At 42.1% G+C, this 21018-nt stretch overlaps 1 protein-coding gene across 1 annotated transcript in view; it reads right to left on the reverse strand.

The window, feature by feature from the left end:
- The window catches only part of LOC306912451 (zinc finger E-box-binding homeobox 1-like), a gene marked incomplete at its 5' end in the record, with an annotated part of 88862 nt that extends 82924 nt beyond the window's left edge, over positions 1-5938 (reverse strand). Inside the window, 1 exon segment of the mRNA XM_079488692.1 lies at positions 5872-5938. Within this exon segment, the coding sequence (XP_079344818.1) occupies positions 5872-5938 (67 nt within the window).
- Positions 5939-21018: the final 15080 nt, after the last annotated feature.

A 21018-nucleotide genomic window follows, 5' to 3' on the forward strand; every position in this document is an offset into this window, starting at 1 on the left:
TACATTAGACTTGTCAGATTTTAGCACCAGCTAATACAGCTGTTGTGTTGAACAGCTAGGCCTAGGAGCTCTCATGTTGTGTTGAACAGCTAGGCCTAGGAGCCTAGGAGCCTGTTCATGAGGCCGAGGAGCTCTCATGAACAGACCAGGAATGGGAGTAGGCTGCTGTGTTTATCCTGCGAAGGTATGTTAACACCAGGCCGCATTCCTCCAGTCACTAAATTGTAGTGTTAGATTACAGGCCGGCTGGGAGAGCACTCTCATATGCATGCACACGTACACACATGTACGCGCAGATAAACACACCACCAGCAGGGAGGGTGTTGGATGATGCAGCCATGACAAAGGCTTAACCACTCTCAACCTGGCGTGGTGTCCCTGTTTTGGGCGTGCCATTTGTAGGTGAAAATTCTCAAATATTCTCAAAGATTTTCTAAAATAGCTCACAACTATTAAAACTGATTTTCAACTGGAGTCACATTGTGACGTGTTGAAAATCTTTATACCCAGTTCTCATACTGCAGCGTATGCATGTTATGGCTAAAAGCAGCAACAGGAAGGCACTGTGTGGAAACGGCCAACACCTGTTTGGAAAAGTAAAGATTAGGCAAAGAGGAGTATAGCCTACACAGAGACATATATTCACAACGAACATTTATATGATTGAAACTCTGGTGAAATCTGCAGTGACATGTAGGTTAAGCTTAGGGATATAGGTTTAGGCCAGTTACTGAGGTTAGCTAAATAGACTAGCATCAACATAGGCATCACTACCTCACCGGGTGCACTTCCGGCAGGCGGGAGGCTTCTACAGATCATGCTTGCATTGGATGACATACACCAGTCGCTCAACTTTAACATGGAGATGTTTGCTAAATCAGTTCTTTAACTAGTAGAAACGGAAAGCAAGGAACTGCATGGACTGGAGAGAGGCTTCTTATTCAGGGGGTGTACTGTAATGTCCTATAAAGATGCAGAATACAAATTGAGAGCAAACATTACGCTAATTCATTCTCCACAATATGTCCTTTGGTTAATTAGTCAGAATATGTCTTGAGCGTATCAAATTACATTTGTGTTTTGTTTGTTTTAAGACTTCAGTTTGTCTAATGTCCTAAATCTGTCCCTAGAGTGAAAATGTAGGGCAGAGATTACTACATCCTACATCCTAAATTACTACCGTAAATTAGGATGGAACCTCCTTAAGTTTGAAAAACAAAAAGGAAAAAGAAGTTTGAGAACTACTGGTCTAGTACATATCACACTGAATTATAAAACCAGAATGATACATATTTGTAAACATCATCACAATGAAAATAGGTTCCGATGTGATTTGGATTGCAGTGATTCTCAACGTGGTGTCCGGAGGAACCCCAGGGGTCCTTGAGAGACTTCCAGGGGGTCTCCTCTCCAGCTAAATGATTGATAGTTTGTAAGCAATAAATGGAGCCGTAAGGGTCCATTTGGTTCTTTTTGTACACTCTCAGAGTTACTTCACATTGTTGGATAAATTGTTGGATTGTACAGTGTATGGGGTCCCAGAGACCCCATACACACAACAATCGTATCATATGGGGGGTCTATGGCCTAATGTAGGGATCTTCAACGTTTTTCAGGCTAAGGACCCCTTTTAGCTGAAAGAGAACCGAAGCAGGGACCCAAATAGTATGAAATTGTGTTTATTATTTTTTGCAAGAGGCTTTCAAACTAGCTCACCACATTTAGTTAATTGTCTCCCCAATGTTAGTTGAGCATTGCGAGATTTGAGACTATAGCTTGAAAGCACTGAAACAGTGGTGTAAAGTAACTAGAGATTTGAGACTATAGCTTGAAAGCACTGAAACAGTGGTGTAAAGTAACTAGAGATTTGAGACTATAGCTTGAAAGCACTGAAACAGTGGTGTAAAGTAACTAAGTACATTTACTCAAGTGCTGTACTTGAGGATGTCTTTACTTTACAGGAGTGTTTCTAATTTTCAATACGTTTACTTCTACTCCACTACATCTCAGGCAAATATTATACTCCACTACAATTATTTGAAAACTTTAGTTACTAGTTACTTTGTAGGGCTGCCCAGCTCTTGCCCCCCAAAAAGTGGGAGATCCGGCACTGCCCTTGGCTCAATTGGTCAGGTGCCAGTGGTGTGCACATCTTGTACTGTATCTGGGCCAGGTGCTGGATATCAAGGCAAATATCAAGGAGAACAAGGTAAAAACATCCACACACTGGTTTTAAAGCTCCCAAAAATGTATTTTCTTTAATGACGCAACGTTTCCACCTTTAGGTCTTCATCATTGAAATCGTTTCAAAAAATATTTTTGCCTGATGAAGACCTATGAGATTGAAACGTTGCACCATAAAAAATTTTAGCTTTAACCAGTGTGCGGATGTTTTTACCTCCTTGGTTGGCACTATCATCAGTGTTGAGTAAATTAAATGTGTTTGTTTATTATTTACAAATGATCTTTGGTAATAATAATTAATGAATGAATGTTGGTTTCATGTTCATTTGTATGTTCATGTTCATCATATCACGGCCGACATATAGTAAGGGACCTCCTATAATAGGCTATCTATACTGTAGTACTGTCTATACTACAGCGTAGGGTATTATTTAGCCACATCTGAAAAGATTTTGTGCCAGGCAGGGAAATAATTGTGCAAGGGTAAGATCTTTCAAAAATGTAATATTTTCGAAAAGCCTACATATAAAATAGGGTTAAAGTGGTTAAACTGACTATTGGCTATAGCCAATACTACCAATTCTGATGGGGACCCCCTGGAAGTCCCTCAAGGACTCCTGGGGGTCCCCAGACCCCACTTTGAGAAGCACTACATGACTATTATGAATAATCCTAAATGCAATAGGATATTGATATATTGCTCATCATCTAAACTTAAAAGCTCTCAGATCAATGTTGCAATGCCTATACTTAGTGTAAACAATGAATATGTGTTTCTATTCATTCACAATAACATCAAACGGACTAGCTATAGGCTAATAGCCCAGGCGGGCTCCAGTTGTGACGGACGTCACAAATCACAGCACCTTTTGCCATCTTGGTTGCGTGCTGCGTATACCGTTATATACGGGGTTCAGCGCGAGCCTAGCTCGCTTCAACAATCATAAAAAAGAAAACCTCGTGAAATCACAACAAGACAAGACGTGGTCAGGAAGTAAAACATGACGCTGATGTGTTATGATCCAAAACAGCATCGTTTTTAATACACCTTTATAGGTGTTTTCGCAGCCGCATGCATCACCTATTGCATACCTGCGGCTCCGCGTCTCTCCTGCTCAATAAAAACACAGCACCGTTATACCCCGCCTTCCTTCACTGCAGTAACGGTGCTGACCTGACCGCCATTCCTGCTATAGTCTCCCCTGGCTGCTCCACGGGAAATTGCATAAGAAGAAGTAACGGGACACACAATAGGTGGAAATAAAGGCAAGGTGGGACAGCCATGGGGGAAAGGTGGAAAGCACACGGTGTGTTTGCAGCGATTATTAAAGCAGATAATAACACAACCTCCTTTAAGAGCCACATTCTAAAAGCTACCTACACACCAATAACCAACCGTTTGTCTATTCTCCCCCTGCCTGCCTGTCGAGCACACGGAGCTACTAGACTAGTACTCGCTCCACGAAACGAGGCACAGATGAAACGAAACACGAGCAAACAGGAGACATAACATAACAGACGTGAAAACGCATGTTGATATAAAAAAAATCCCGCGAGAATGAAGCGGAAGGAAGGAAGGAAGAAAGGGAGGAAGGAAACAAACAAACACCGACACGCTTTATTATTATTAGCCTGTACTCTATAGCGTGCTGCACAAGCCCGTCGCGTCCTCTCATCTGTTTACCTGCACAAGTTGACATGTCTCTCCTCAGCCTTCTTCTTTAAACCACGACAACCTGGCTGGGCTGGAGAGAGAGAGCCTTGTTGAAACCACACCACGCACCCGCGACCACGCGCGCACACTCACACACCGACGCTCTTTCCCGGCAGCTTCCGTTATAATGGTGGACTAGTCAGGACTTCAGAGAGCCGCAGGTGTTATTTATAGGACGTTTGTCATCCTCCGTTATATCCGTGCGTGTGTGCGCGCCGTGCAGGTAAACATCCTCCTCCGCTCCGCGTCGCTACACGGCAGCTCCTCCTCGTGCACGTCGCTTCGCTAGGCGGCTCTCCTCTCCTCTCCTCCTCTCACCGTGCGCGTGTGTCACCCACCGCGTGGCGTCAGCAAGCACACGGGCGGAAAAAAGGTGCTTTTAGTTTCCCGTCATATAGGCTATTGTTTTTACATCCTAACAATCTAATTTAACATTTAAATTGAACTCTAAAAGTAGGCCCACATCAAATGCAACTCAATGCATGCAGCCATGTATGAGGCTATATATAGACTCTCGAAGTTAGCATGCAGGATAAATTAACACTGAAGGATGTTTTATTTTTATGCACACGTTGCTATAAAACATTTTGTTTTATTGGTTGAGACGATAAAGGTCAGGTAAGAATTTAAGAAACTACCCAAATGAGGCGTTTCCTTCCAAAACTGTCCAAACTGCAACTCATATATAGGCTATAATAGCCTACTGTGGCTCTTTTGTAGCCTATTACTTACACAGTACAGTTCCAACCGCGCACCTATTATGTAGGCTAATAAAGACTCGATCCTTTCTGCAGGGAAGGCACACCACCAACCCATAAATCCACTTTTAGAAAACCTATTGTACTTTTCCATCTTTTTCTTTTCTTTAACACATCTTCCATACATGTGCTGCTAGCTATAGGGCTACCTACAGCTTGAGAATAGCATTCCTTATATAGCCAAGACTGCAGCAAAAAAAAAGAAAAACACCCATACACACACTTTTTTCTTCACTGCAACGCTTGTACACCCACAGGTGCAATAACTCATCTTCCGTAAAGCAAAAGTCCAGCATTATAAACATGACAGTATATTCCGAGGTAAACCATGATGCTATTGATGCCAAATGAGAGGAATGACAGCACATCTTATATCGTCTGCACATCAATACAAAAAAAGTAATCTTATGATGAAAATGTAACAATAATGTCCAGTTGTCCACTATTTAGTCTTACCTTATGCCCGGCAAACATGCTGCGTTGCAGTGCAGCGGGGAGTAGGGCTGGAGTGAACAGAACACCCCATGGTTGAAATAAAACAAACATCCCGTCGCAAAGCCAACAGCACCGGACCGGAGCAGATAGAGCAGCGGTCATCATCATCTCACAGTCCCAACCAAAGCTCGTTAACATTCATGCATTCGTTTTGTTTTGTGTGTGTTTTTTTATCCCCCCGAGTGTGGAGACAAAACGTCTGCAAAGCTATACAATTGACTTATTGTGTCGCTTAAACAAATAATGCAAATAGTAGGATATGAACGTATTGTGGGAGCAGCAGCAACTTCGCAGCACATCACGCCATCTCAAGTAAAAGCCCAGGAATACATAAGAATAAACTGAGCAAACTGTGACTTGTTTGAAGATTTCACACCCTGCAGTCCGCACTCTGGGCCACCAAAGTGACAAAAGTGCACAAAAGCAGATCTAGAGAAAAGTATTTAACAAACAGGCGCTCCCACCATTAGACCATTGGAGTGGATGAGCGGAATAACGGTCCTCATCATGCGCCGCTAGGCGGACACAGAGCAGAGCCAGGTATAACGGTACACACACCACATTGGAATAATATGCCCACTACTTTCCCAGCGGTTCAACTTGTCTAGCGCGCAGCCAGCAACAAAGTTCAAAAGTCTGCAAAGAGACGTGTCGTGGTGGAGAAGCTCACGGTCAGTCCAGCCCAGTTGATTTCCCAGCCTTTTACACACTTTGACTTACCGCTATCCACGCTATTCCGCTTCGGGTTCGCCTGTTTTCTGCGCTTACACCTGGGGCCATCCGCCATGATTCTTTCAGTGTGTGTGTGTTTGTGTGTGACTGTGTATGTGTGTATGTGACGGTGTGTGTGTGTGTGAAATGCAGCCGGAGAGTCCCCCCCCATCATGATCATACCCCTCCCATCTCCCATACTCTCTCCCCTCCCTGCTTGCTTGCTGCATGCACCTGGTTTGCGACACACACTGCTTTACGACATCACCTTCTCGCCAAACGAACACCTCAGCACATGGCCCCTCCTACTGGCCGCACATGTCTGTGTGTCAGCCCCTCCCCTCTCCGTCTCCACCATTCACAGACCTCCCATATCCTCCTTCTCTGACTGTGGCCCGTTATACAGTGAATTACACTAGCCACAAGTTTCAACACACTTTCAACATGGTTAAAACAAAGTTTTAGATCAAAAAATGTACAGTACTTTAAAAATATATATAATATATAATAACATATAATATATGTAAAAGAAATACTCACAGACGATGACTTACATAAAAAAGCTTCCTACAGACTCCTTCAGGTATAAGGCAGTGGTTCACTGGCTGCACAGTGCACTCACTAAACTCAATTCAGTATATTGCAGCTAAAACGCTGATTTCACTCATGATTAAAGCATTGACATCAGGTGTGCCTAGAAAACTACTGGAGCGTGATGTAAACTACTTCAAAACAAGGGTCTCACAGTGTCAAAATAAATCTACCTAAAGTTGGTAAACTCGCCAGTTTACCAACTCGCCGCGATTTAGTGCATTTTAGTTTTACTTCACCTTCATTTAAATTGCATTGAATTGAGAGAGAGTATAGTAGTTGTTTAGAGTTAACACTAGAGAAAGTAGGAATGCTAAAGGTTTAAACATCAAAGTACAGAAACAATGTAATTCATTAGTAAACAATCCCTGAAATGGTAGGCCTACTTATCATTGGTATTCACATACTCACCTTTTTATCATCATCTAGCTGACCATTTAATTGCACAAAATAATTTGATCACTTTGGAAATGAACTATAACATCTGTGGGTTTGACATACTACACTGAAGACAGCATCTTAGCATAACGATGAAGACATTGATGAAGATTTCTTTCTATGCTCAGGCCCTGCACATACATCCAGTCCCTGAACCAGATAAGAGAAGCAGGCAGTCATGGGTCTTTACTGTGATCTCTTTAGAGAACAAGTGGTTCTAACAGTTAGCATCAGATCTATGCCCGTGGGCTTTGTACTGATACAGCAGAAGCCCACACACACAGGACAGCACACAATTTAAGCTGTTCATTTGTGTATATTTTGAGTTTTGACATTTCATGCATTTAGATCAGTGGTTCTCAAACCTTTTCATGCCCTCAAATATATAGTATCATTATGGCCACCACGGACCCCCACCTGAAGACATTTTGTGCAAGGGAGGGACCCAAATACAAGATTTGTATTAAAACATACCCCGACCCCCCCGGTCACCAGAGATTTCGACCCAGGACTATTCGACCAACCGCAAATTCGAGTCCGTTCGACCCGTTTTTACCGGGTAGAATTATCTTTACTTTACTTTACTTTATTTGTTTATTTAGACAGGACAGAGCATATTAATGAACGTCACATGAACGTAAATACACCGGGATTAGCAAAGATGCTAATTTTCATCCGCAGTCCTCACACAAAACATAAAAACAGAAAACAGACAAACGGTGTAACCCCTAGAGGGTTCACCTTGTAAACAAAATGTAAGTAAGATGAAATATGCAATATAAATGAAATCCCAATTATAATATTCGCATCTCATATATGATGCCTAATTCTCCATATTCAGGATTTAAGATGGGGAACATATACAGTTGGAGGGGGGTACAGCATTGTGTAAACAGAGCTATGTTACATTGTGTCGTTCTATATGGGAGAATAAAATGAGTGCAAGAATAATTGTCAGACAACACAGAGCTGCTGCTAATGTGTAGACTGAACGTCACTTTATGACTGAATGACAAAATATAGTGTATTCAAATCACAGCATACAATCAATAAAGGCATTACCATTATAGCTATAACTTTTCTTATATATCATACTTTTATACTTCATGTGATTATTCACAAAACCCCACTAGCAAAAAACGTCATACTCTGCTATGGGGATGAGGATGGTGGCTGCTAGCCTTAGGAATGTGATCGTTGATGGCCTGTGTCTCTGTGTCTCTGTGGGTGGCTCCCTTTAGCCTCCATTAGCCTCCATTAGCTTTGTAATTGTTTGGTAAATAAAAACACCAACACAATAATTGTTTGGTAAATCAATGTACATATTATTATTATTATGTCTCTGTCTCTCTCTCTCTCTCTATGTCTCTCTCTGTCTCTCTCTCTCGCGGTCCGGGTCGAAAAGTCAGGTCCAAGCGGGTCGAGAGCGGGTCGAATGGTCCGGGTCGAATAGTCCTGGGTCGAAATCTCTGGTGACCCCCCCCCCACCCCACACACTCAATATTTTCAATATGTTTTTGAAAATAGCTGATCAACAAGCTCACGGAAGCTTTCAAATAACCAGTAAGACGCCCTGAGGGCGAGGTCGTGTGCATATCCGCCTGGGTGACGGCAGACTGCTGGGTGAGCGCTGGCGCTTTAGCATGGGGGGTCAGCATATCCATCAACATATGGAATGAATTCTGTACTGATTCCTGAAGAAGATCCCAGCGATCGAAACGTTGAATTAATAAACCAATGGAGCTGAGTTATTCCTTACCAGTGTTGCGGACTCTATTTCTTTCTATTGTACTGCCATTTGTCCAGCACCTGGGCTAGCGTGGATGTGCATGCTCTATATTACCTTTAGGAATTCTGTACTGGCCATATATGGAGCGTGTCTTGAGTGTGGATGGTTTGATGAGGTCAGATCAACATATGGAATGTCAGAACAGGTCAGCTCCATATATAGACATCTAAGGGTGGCAGCGGGGGCAGTGTCTTGAGTGTACAGGGTTTGATGAGGTCTGTCCATATATGGAGCGTGTCTTGAGTGTACAGGGATTGATGAGGTCAGATCAACATATGGAATGTCAGAACAGGTCAGCTCCATATATGGAGATCTAAGGGTGGCAGCGGGGGCAGTGTCTTGAGTGTACAGGGTTTGATGAGGGCCCAGGTAGGGCCGGGCCTTAATTTTCGGGCCTGTTGAGAACTAATGCACTAGTAACTTTGAGGGGGGCCCATCTAGAGTTTGAATGGACAGGTATCAGCCAAAAGGAGACATTGAAGAGGAAGGAGGATTTCATAGTAATCTGCGACCTAAGGTTGCAACCAACACATTTTGCTGCAGGAACCCCCTGGAAATCCCATCCAGGACCCCTGCAGAGTCCCCGCGCACTACCTGACCGATTTAGATGAAATTTATTCAGAGCAATGAATGCAACAGTAGAATAACGTCAAACTCAAGGTGTCAAAAACATTACGAGCGACGGAGGTGTCTCAAGGCCTAGTTATAGCGTTAAGGCTATCAGAGCCCTGAACAAGGACAAGGACAAACAAAAAACAAAACAAAACTGCATTTAAACTGAAATACCGTACCTCCTTTGTTTCGGCTCACGCTGTCACTTTAGCACTAATGTACGTGTATAGCCTAAAGTGTATTCATCTACCATACTGCAGGAACTGTCTATAAATCCAGATACCCCCCATATTCTGCTTTTCCCATTGCTGCTATGTGCTAACAAGTTTTACCTGTACTGTACTGTACTGTACTGTACTGTACTGTACTGTACTGTACTGTACTGTACTGTACTGTACTGTACTGTACTGTACTGTACTGTACTGTACTGTACTGTACTGTCAACTTTATTTGTCATCTTTATTCTTCTCTTTATGATTCTTATTTATAACACATCTAGTATTACCGTAATTAGGAATGGATATTAGGTTATATTGTTGTTATTAGCAGTCCTGTGGAACATACCACAGCAGCCACACCAACATTGCTGCTTGTAGGCCTACCTATACAGTAAGTGAGTGACAAATCAAACCCTCTTGAACTCTTGAATCTTGAATACAATAAAGCTGCAGTAAGGATTGCACGTTCCGGAAGACAACTGTTCTGTTCTGATCTGATGTGATAAGAGAAGAACTGTTATGTTCTGATCTGATGTGATAAGAGAAGTGCAACAATTAACATTTCTACTATTATTAAACGAGATGCCCAAGTACGAAGCAAATCATTCTGGTCGGGAGGTCTGTTTACAGTCCCAGAGAGAGAGAGAGAGAGAGAGAGAGAGAGAGAGAGAGAGAGAGACACAGAGACACAGAGAGACAGAGAGACAGAGAGACAGAGAGACAGAGACGGAGAAGGTTTTGGGTTCAGGAACTTCAGGGACATGTAATAAGTTCAATGACAGTTCATAGCGGGTCAGTGGAGCCTCTCTTTGCGGTCCTGTCGTGCTATTCTTGTACCTGACTAAGATCAGGTTTCCTGTCCCGGACGTACCAGGTGCTGCAGTACCTAAGCCCCTGTGTACCTCTCACAGTCAGAGTCAGCTGACCTGTTGTGTATTTGTCCAAAGGAAGGAAGGAAAAGATTGAGATGCATGGTGTAGCACAAAAGTGCTTTGTCTGTGTTGATTGCGTCACCATAGGCTACTTATCTCAACAGCATCCTGGTGAATGGAAGCACACAGTCAAATCCTCAGCGTTAATGCAACTCTGGGGGCCAAAATACTGTGCCAAATGGACCCTATTTTAATTAGACTCAGTTATGTTATCCATTTGTAACTCTGAGAGTAACCAAATGGACCTGTAAGGGTATATTTGGTTGCAGTTGTACCCTCTCAGAGTTAACATAAACACAGAAGGATTTTTACTGCTTAGGCTGTGGAGGTATGTTAAGGCCCCTAAGGATACGACTGTGCTATACGGTCTGTAAAAAGTGTTTTAGCACTGATGTGCTGCAGGAAGGGAGTTTCCACTCACTCATCATTCACGTAGGTGCAGAAGTAGAAGCAAAACGTCAAGAATCACCATGACCTGTTTGCCACATGTATGCAATCCACTGTTTTTCTATCTATTATGTACTCATTAATTTCCAATTTCCCTCTTTACTTGCTTTCTTTTCCTTTTCTTGTTTTGTTGTCCTAATCTTGCCATTGTCTTTCATTTGTGTAATCTTTTTTGGGGGGGAAAGCATTGTGAAGTGCTTTCACTTGTATGAGTTGTGATCCGGGCATCCTGTGTCTCCATTATGGTGCTGAAGTAAAGAAATGTAAATGGTCTTTCCTCCACCCCCATCAAACACATAATTCGTATGCCAACTATATTATATGTTATTGTAACTTCATCATCAGCGCTACATATATGCCTCTCAGCTTACGTGTCTCCCTGGCTTTCTGAGCCTTTCTTTATTGCTCTGACATGGCTGTCACCCTCTCTTTCTTTAGTTCTGTGTGTCTGTCTGTCTCTCTCACTGCATCAGGGTTGCCTACAGTAAATTGAATCTCCTGTTGTGAGAACGAGGGGAGTCCTACTGCATAACAACAAGACAACAGGTACCTATTGTCGTGTTACCTAATCATTGCAAGAGGAAATGGACACTATTACGCTAGGCTAAATTGCTTCTTGCAATTTCCACTTCAGTAAGAGATCAGCCAATAGCGTTGGTGGATTGGCTTTCAAAGATGTGTTGTCGTTGTCGCCGCCCTGGGCAAAGGTCCCATTGGTAGTAACAAGTAAAGGCTCTTCTATTTTGAGAGTGAACCCCCATATGACCCCCATATGATACCTTTAAGACCTGTACTGTCTGTTAGGGACTGTTGACTTTTGAATACGACTCCTGCATGGACTCACTTGCACATGGCCTACTAGGATGTACGTAGCCCACTTTGCCAAACTTTGCCAGATACCTGCAAGGGATTGTAGAGCTACTTGTATTCATCCAGATGGCCCACAGTAGTAGTTATAAATATATTCATTCTCATATTCATATTCACTCTTGAAAGACTGTCCTCATTCTTACTCAGTGATGGTAGTTATGTAATAGCCTAGGTATGTTAATTGTGTGGGTATTTATCCATACGTACATAGCCTACTCATTGTTCATATACAACTGGTGATAAATATATAGCAATACATGTATCTTCATTCATATATTATATTTATTGATAATCTGTACATAATGTTCACTCTTTCAGAAATCCAGTGCAGATATGTATTGGGCCAGCAGCTCAGTATTGTATTTCAGTTTTAGTTTTATTCTTATTTATCTTGTTTGGATATTGACTCTTAAATCTTACCTCTTATAATTACAATATGCTGCTTGACACCTGAATGTCCCTCTGGGGATCAATAAAGTTTTATCCTATCTTACAGAACCATGAATCTATGTCTGAGTTATATTAAGGAAATAAAGGTCCTGCACCTTCCTTATACTGTAATTAAATCCTGTATTGCAGACTAAAAACACTTAAAGCAAAATTAATCATTCAATTCAAATAACCAATCAGTGCACTACCTTCCAATTTACAAATGAACATAACATTTGCAAACTATTTTTCCCCTCCTCCAGTTCATAAAAATAATGTTCCAATGAAAGAATATATCCCAAAGTAATCCAGTAATAATAAAAGAAGAAGAAGAAGAAAAAAAAACAGACCCAAAAGAATATAGCAATGCATTGCTTAAAATAAAATATATATTCCTCTCATGTCAGGAGCCTCCAGGATATATATATTTTTTTAGTCTATAGGCTACAGTTCATAATTTCCCATTTTCCACCATCAGAATATCTTCTTAATTTTGACCAAACCTCCTATGTGTGTCTTACATTTCATCGGTCTCAATATTCAATTGTTTAAAGTTTTACAGTGTAGGCTTTAAAGAGTCCCTTTGTAAAACTTGGACCATAGCCTCACTTCCTGGAACTTTTATAGCAGTGATCACTTCCTGGATAGCAGTGATCACTTCCTGGCTGGAACGTTTATTACATGTGCTGCTTTTCCCCCACAGGTCCCCCTATGAAATAAAACCTGACAACAGAGACAACCTGACAACATGGATATCTTCATCAAAACAACACAATTTATCTGCACACTATTTAGGTGATAAATATTGAACCATATTTTCAACCAATTACCAATATATTCCCTTTGAAATCTCCTAGTCTTTCAAATACATGGACAGGAAATATACTCTTTCCCACATTGGCAGTGAGGCAGTGTCATGTCTTACAAACTTATCTTATCTTATTGCGACAGTACGTCGCATTTACTATGAAAACCTGCATCTCCCGTCCGTCCTTCCATCAGTTAGTCACTCCACGCCTCCATATAGACAGTGGCCTTGTGGTTAGAGTGTCCGCCCTGAAACTGGGAGGTCGGGGTTCGATCCCCGGCCGGGTCATACCAAAGACTGTAAAAATGGGACCCAATGCCTCCCTGCACTCAGCATCAAAGGGTTGGATTGGGGGGTCAAATCAACTAATCAAATGATTCCCGAGCAAATGATTCCCGAGCGCGGCACAGCTGCAGCTCACCGCTCCTTGGCTGCGGCTCACCGCTCCAAGAGATGGGTCAAATGCGGAGAACAAATTTCACTGCGGTAATGTGTGTGACAAATTGTATGACTTTGACTTTGACTATAAAGATCACAACACTGACCTCATCTAACTCTGGATAACCATACATGGAGAAGACTGGATCATCACCTAGATCTGCATATATGGAGCTGACCTGTTCTGACATTCCATATGACCCGTCCGTCCTGTTCTGACATTATATTTGCTGCTGATAGTCTGTACATAATATTCATTTATATACTCATTGTTGTTGGACATACAGTAATGTATTTGTTCATATTCATTGCTGATAGATCCATAGACTGCATATACACTATATTCATTCATTTAGATACCCAGTGTAGGTATCAATAGTACCATTATTAATATTTGTTTGGTTCTTGTATCTTGCCTGTAGCTCTCCTGTCCTGTGTTATTCTCACTGGTGTTGCTGCTATATGACACTTGAATTTCTCTCAGGCGATCAATAAATGTTTATCATCTTATCTTACCTGCTCTTTTGAGAGTGAACCGATTAAATGGTAGATGTCAGCCTATAGCCATAGTATTCCCATATAGTGCGGTGTCAATCCATTCAAACCTGCAGCAACACCATTTGTGTTATAAGGAAGCATGTTTTCTCAGCACAAATCAATTAACTTGAGTTATAACTGCTCTCTTCAACAACCCAACAATGGAGGGGACTCTGCAGTGGAAAGATGAATAACGCAATTTCGGTCAGGATGAGTAATGTGGGAATAAATCACTTGTCTGGACGAGTAGCTGGGGAGATGATAATGGCGGGTTCTCATGCAGAGCTTACACGGCAGAAGGAGAGGGGAAGGTAATTCATCTATTCTCACTGTGGTTTTCTATATATTGCTGACAGAAAGGCTGAAGGCAAGTAGGGACAATCTGGAAGATGGCACAAAATGTGGAACGATAGGGTGGAGATAAAGTAACCAGCGACAGAATGTACTTTACATAATTCATAATTTGAAGAGGCCAACATTAGATATAGGCCATATGTGATACAAATTACATCTACTCAAAAGATATTTGGCAGGTAATTAAGTCTGCACTTGACAAAATAATTTGTTCACCTACTGGGTTAGTTTAGTCTTCTTAGATTTTGAAATGCACATTTTGAGTAAATTTAATGGTTGATTCTGATCTAGATTTTATTAACAACACCTCCTTTTTCCCTCGAGTCTACATCATGTCTTTGCCAAAAATAGCCGATCTACAAGCTCACAGCAAACGGCTTGTTGGCTCCATAATACGGAGGCTTCATCTGTTTAATTAGGCCTCAACATACAGTAAATCCAATCTAAGATAACAGAAAGCTATGGATATCAAATGCAAATAAACCTAAAAAGAAAAAAATCTACCACAGCAAAGGTTTTTCACTTTTCTTTTCCGTAACAAAAATCAGGCTTTGGTATTGGTTTATATTATATTGGGATCAAAGAGTAGAGCGGATCAAGGAGGAGCCGTTAACAAGGAACCATTGTTCCCTATATGTGGAGTTAAGGCAGCCCAGTCATGTGAGTTCCATGTGTCCAGCTCTTTAAAGCACTAACAAATGAGGTCAGACTCCAGGTATGGGGCTGAACAGCAGGGGGTCCCCGAGGGAGACCATTGCTTTACACATGCACACGCACACGCACGCACGCACGCACACACACACGCACACGCACACACATGCAACCTGTATGCAACAAGTATAGGTGCATACAAGCTCTGTAAAAGTACAAAAGTATTAATCCATATACGCATTGTGAGCTTGTAGATTGGCTATTTTCAAATGGCCGAAATGTATATAGGGTTTTGTAATAATAATCAAAATCTACTAGTAACTAGTAACACAAGTTTTCAAATAAATGCAGTGGAGTAAAAGTACAATATTTGGATCCAAGATGAAGCATGTAAACTACGAATACCTCAAAATTGTACTTAAGTACGGTACCTAAGTAATTGTACTTACCGGTAGTTATGTTCTACCACTCACTCCATACAAGCACATACACCTCTGTGTTCACCGGCACACACACACGCACGCACAGTGTCGCAGACGCACGCGCAGGGTCCCGGTGGAGATGAAGCCATGCACAATGACATCAGTACCTCCTGCCCCCACATATGTGAGTCATTACACAGGCCAGCGCAGAGCAGAGCTCTTCTTATTATCAAAGCTTTCCTCTATAGTATGAGGCAGGGCAGAGCAGTCCTACATCACTCCAGACGTTACCTGGAACGACCCTATTGATCCTACAAGGGCTTCAGATGGTAGGAGGCTGCCCGCTGCCGGCCACGTCATTTGGATTACAGAGTGAGTAAAGAGAGTCCATCGTGCCTGTTTCATTTTGAATGCGGTGTGTGTATGTGTGTGTGTGTGTGTGTGTGTGTGACTGTGTGTGTGTGTGTGTGTGTGTGTGTGTGTGTGTGTGTGTGTGTGTGTGTGTGTGTGTGTGTGTGTGTGTGTGTACGTGTGTCTATCTGGTATTGCAGTATGTGTGCACTCACGTAACCAATCACATGCTTTCCTGTGGAGTTTGCCCTGGCACACATACAGAAGCGCTCACGCACGCACGCACGCACGCACGCACGCACGCACGCACGCACGCACGCACGCACACACGCACACACGCATACACACACCTGTTAGATTGGTAAGTTAACTAACTGACCTCTTGTCCACCTGTCAGTATGCAAAATATGGTAGCAGACCTTGCCCTGTCAAACAGGACTCTTATCTCAGGTGGCAGGAAGCAGGACATGGACAGGTAGCTTATCACTAACCTTTCTGAAACTCATTATTAAAATAAAAACGTCTGGTTTCCGAGGCTACCCACAGCTCTGCCTGAGCTAAACCCAATCACGTGGTTTGAAATCGTCTTGAGGTAATACTATATAACTGTATTCTGTTATCTTTACTATTTTATGAAACAAACAAACAAACAGTGAATCCCATCCACAAAAAATTGTTTATTTGCCAATGGCCAAATAAACGCATATAATTCAAACCGTGCCCCTGCCTCTACTCTGAGTATGGGTGAGTAATACAGTATGAGTGTGTTTAGCTGTGTGATCCATAGGCCTTATTGCAGGGGGGAGTCACTCTGAATTGAACTGTTATTGTATCCAATTCATAATAGCTAAAGTATTATATACTGTCTGTTGGGTGGAAAACCCGAAAAAGTCCCAAACTGTTATTTTTTACTTCTGTGCGACACCATTATACGATGAAGTAGCCTACAAAATAACGTATAATTCATGAAAAAAATACATAGAAAGATGAAATATGAGATCCAAGATTTGCCAGACAGCCACGATAATGCTATTTAGGGGAAAATATGTAACTGACTACAAAGTGTGTATGTGTAGTCTACTGTATGAGCATGCATGCATATTTATTCCCTTGTGAAGATGAAATACAGTATGCTGTGCATAGGCATGCAATTTATTTGGAATTATGTGACAAAATCTATGCATGCATGTGCAATATCCGTGCTCATGAGAGGTGGTTTATGTCATAGGCAAAAAAAAAGCATACATTACATATTTTTACAGTTCTGTTTACAGCATTGGTTCCCAAAGTGGGGTCTGGGGACCCCCAGGGGTCCAGGGGGTCCCCTGCAAAAGTAGTTAACATACTGTAACATCACAATCATTTTAATCACTTTATCCAGTTCTATGTTGGCTATTCAAAAATAGCAGATGTAAAAGCTGTGAGTTTGTACATCTGCTATTTTCTTTTAAATATTTGGAAAATATCCGAAAACGTTTGGACATTTTTGAATAATTCTGATTCCTTTTTTGTTTACATAAATCTTCTCTTCTGGCACAAAACCTTTTAATATACGGGTCCGTTTCCAAGTGGGAAAAAAAAAGTTTGAGAACCACACTTCTGTCTAACTCCATCGTAGCACTCTCTATTCTATTATGTTACGATTATGTTGTAAAATGTCTTTGGCTAATAGAGGAAGTCTGCTGGCTATATGTATGCACCTCTACACCAGCATGCACGGTTAGAGCACGAAGACCAGACAGGATTGAAGTGTCACAGCAGGGGTGCATGTGTTTAGTCCGACGTACTAACAGTCCGACAGGCATTAGTCCGATCGACACCCTACCCAAAACCCAACACTAAACCTATAGTCTCGCGTTACCAGACTGTTGCCTCCGCGATTTCCAAACGCTTCATCATACAGTTGGGTGCCACCGATATTGTCCCTTATCATTTGACCCATTTAGGCCTGACCTCAAAATTTAAAAAAATCCTTTCAAAAATAGCAGACCTACAAGCTCGTAGCGCGCCACTCAGTGGCGCGCTATGAGCTTGTAGATCTGCTATTTTTCAATAGCTAAATTATAACATGATGTTTAAAACACCAAAAGGGGTTCCCGCCCAAAATGGGTTAACTGTCCTTTTGCGCAGATCACGCAAACCTCAGCAAAAAGAAAAGGACAATATCGATGGCCTCCAACTGTACAGTCTGGGCCAACGGAAGAGGTCTCAGTCATGAGTATGCGATAAAGCGGAAGTGGAGCCTCCTCGCCAAATGTGTATAAAATGCATCAACGTTGGCACATAGCCAATGGGTTCCCACAGTACCTCTCCAGACAAAGTTTGTATGTGGTTACAATTTGGGCCTATGTAAGGCCTGCCACAGGTGTGCAGAATTAGTATGAGATAAGGCCCCACCCACCACTAAATGAGGTGATGCGGCTCCCACTCCACTCAACTCTCAGCCAAAGAGTGGGGGATTTTGTACAGGGCCATTGCTTTTTTTTATGATAATCTCATCAGATAATCAGCAATTATGAGATTATGATGTGTCCCGATTTTGAACCACTTTCAAACTGGCATCCCTATCTTGGGTGTGTACATTATAGGCAAACATTTTCATTGTTTTTCAAGAAAGACAATAAATAAATAAATATCAGATCCACAAGGTATGTCGCATCACGACATGCTTGTAGATGTGCTATTTTTGAAAATGTTTTAATAGAGTGGTTAACTAGTTGAAGCAATGTTCAGTTCACATGTATTTTATAGTGGTTTTCTTATTAAAGGCACAGTAACGTGATATATATTTGTTAAAAGAAATGTATTTTTTGTGAATGGAAATGACAAACAGATGACAGCTTCCTCTCTCTGAATTCCAGACTCTGTATAGCATTCGAGAGTATGGAATAGTTGTCTGGCTATGTGAGACTATAGGGACCAGCGTTATGTGTATTGTGTTATGTACAGAGATATATAGCTTCTCTCCCATCCCTACCAAACCCTTGTTTGACCTTACACCCCTTCAGCTGTGATCTCACTCTGCCTCACCCCCAGTGCATGATGGGATAGGTAGCAATGCCCTTCTGTGTCTAAACACTGACTAATTGATTGTTCAGGCTGTCACATGACTCATCCCAGGTGACATTATTCAAGATGAAAGTCAGATTTTCTGCTTGTCGCGCTCCCACACTGATGACTAATGAGGGGAGAGTAGAAATGAGGTTAGATGAGAGAGGAGAGGAGAGTGACATACAAAAAGCATGGCTTTCCTCATGCATGATTGATTCAGAAGCATTAATCAAATCATTTGGCAATGTACGACTTGAGTTGCTGAAGACCAATAGTATGAAGGATGGCTGCACTGCAGCTCATTTGTCTCTATCATATTTTGGTGTATGTACCGTATGACTATCTGCAGAGAAACACAGGGGTGGTATGTTTCTCTGCTGTCAACATCAAAACCAGGTATAGCTGCACTTCCTTTTCTTATAAATTAATTATTTTCCACAGTAATCTATAGGTGAAGTGGGTGTTATTATAACTGATGGGTGCTTAAAGAAAACTACAAGGGTTTTTGATCAACCATTATTTTCAACTAGAAGAATCATATAACCCCTGAAATATATGTGGGATGAATGTATGAACTAATGTTATGAATACCAATTCTATAAGTTTAACACGAGGCAGTGCTTCAATACACTGACCCTATAATCCCTCATAGGGAACAGAGCCACAGACACTGGATGTGTCGAGTGTAGTTCCTCTGCTCTTTAAAGGTAAGGCAAGCTCTTATCATCACACACACTGCATAATACATCACACGCACGCACGCACGCACGCACGCACGCACGCACGCACGCACGCACGCACGCACGCACACACACACACACACACACACACACACACACACACACACACACACACACACACACACACACACACACACACACACACACACACACACACACAGATGTGCAGAGTGCAGAGAAACACAGCACTGTCGAGACAGACACACACATGGGTCTTCATTTCTCTGAGGTGGAAGGACGTTGTTTGGACAGGTACGTACGTGTGGGAGGGAACAACAGGAGCAGGATACGGGGGTAAGAGAGGGACAGGAAGGAAGGGAGAGGGAGAGAGAGAGAGAGAGAGAGAGAGAGAGAGAAAAAAACAACCCTGCCCCCATAGAGTAGTCATTCTCAACCTTGGAATTGCAATGCTCCCAATTTGATATGCATTCAGCCATGCCCACAGACCTCTGTTTATTTCTTTTTAAAGATTTTTTTATGCCTTTATTGATATGACAGTATCAAATATGCCTATAGGACAGAATTGTCCTAACAAAAAATGCCTATAGGCTGACAGGAAATGGGGAGAGCTATAGAGAGTGACACGCAGCAAAGGCCATCGGGATCCTGACTCGAACCTGCTGTTGTGGATCCCTTTTTCCTATTTGTTAAGGAGCGCTATAGCCCCTCCTATGCCCAGCTTTCCGGGTCTGTGTGAACACAAACATTGGCTTGTGATTGGCTGATCACCCCATTGCGATGATTTGATTGGCTGAGCAAAGTACAGATGAAAGTGAGGGCAGAAAAGTGAAGATGCCAAAATTATTTGAGATCCTAATCTACACTGTAAAATCAGCACCGTTTAGTGTGCCTAGTGGTCCAGGCGCATGCCACATACTCTATAGGCTCTGGCCTGGTTCGAGTCCCGTTCATGATGACCTTTGCTGCATGTATCCCCTTCTCTCTCTCCCTCTTTCCTGTCAATCTCCACTTGAAACTATAAATAAAGGCGTGGTTGTATAAAATACATTGTTTTCATCGAGAGCGTTCAATATAATAGGCGTCAATATCATGATATCGTTTGCAAATCAGAAAACAAGGTATCCGAAAACAACCTGTGACATTCTTTCATTTGTCTGCATCGATTACTTTTTACAAAGGTCTTAAAAAAATATGTTTGTTCAATGTTCATGCCTTGTCTACTCGACTCCCATAGATTCCAGTGCATTCCGTCAACTTCCGTCGAGGGCTTTGTCACATTTTGGCTCCCCATAGCCGCCTATGATAGCCGCCAGGGGCCGCCATTAGACTGGCCCCATGAAGTGAACGGAGATGTCGTAACTCTATCGTAATTCAATGACTGTGTAAAATCACCAATCACCAATAGATTAATAGTTTAACTCCTGCTTCTTAACTGTGCCGTATTTAGAAGCTCTGTTGTTTCAGCGCGACCTTGCCCTCAGGGAGTCTTACTGGTTTAAATGGATGTCAGGTCCGGG

Source organism: Electrona antarctica (genome assembly GCF_951216825.1).
Source record: "Electrona antarctica genome assembly, chromosome: 19".
Taxonomy (NCBI): domain Eukaryota; kingdom Metazoa; phylum Chordata; class Actinopteri; order Myctophiformes; family Myctophidae; genus Electrona; species Electrona antarctica.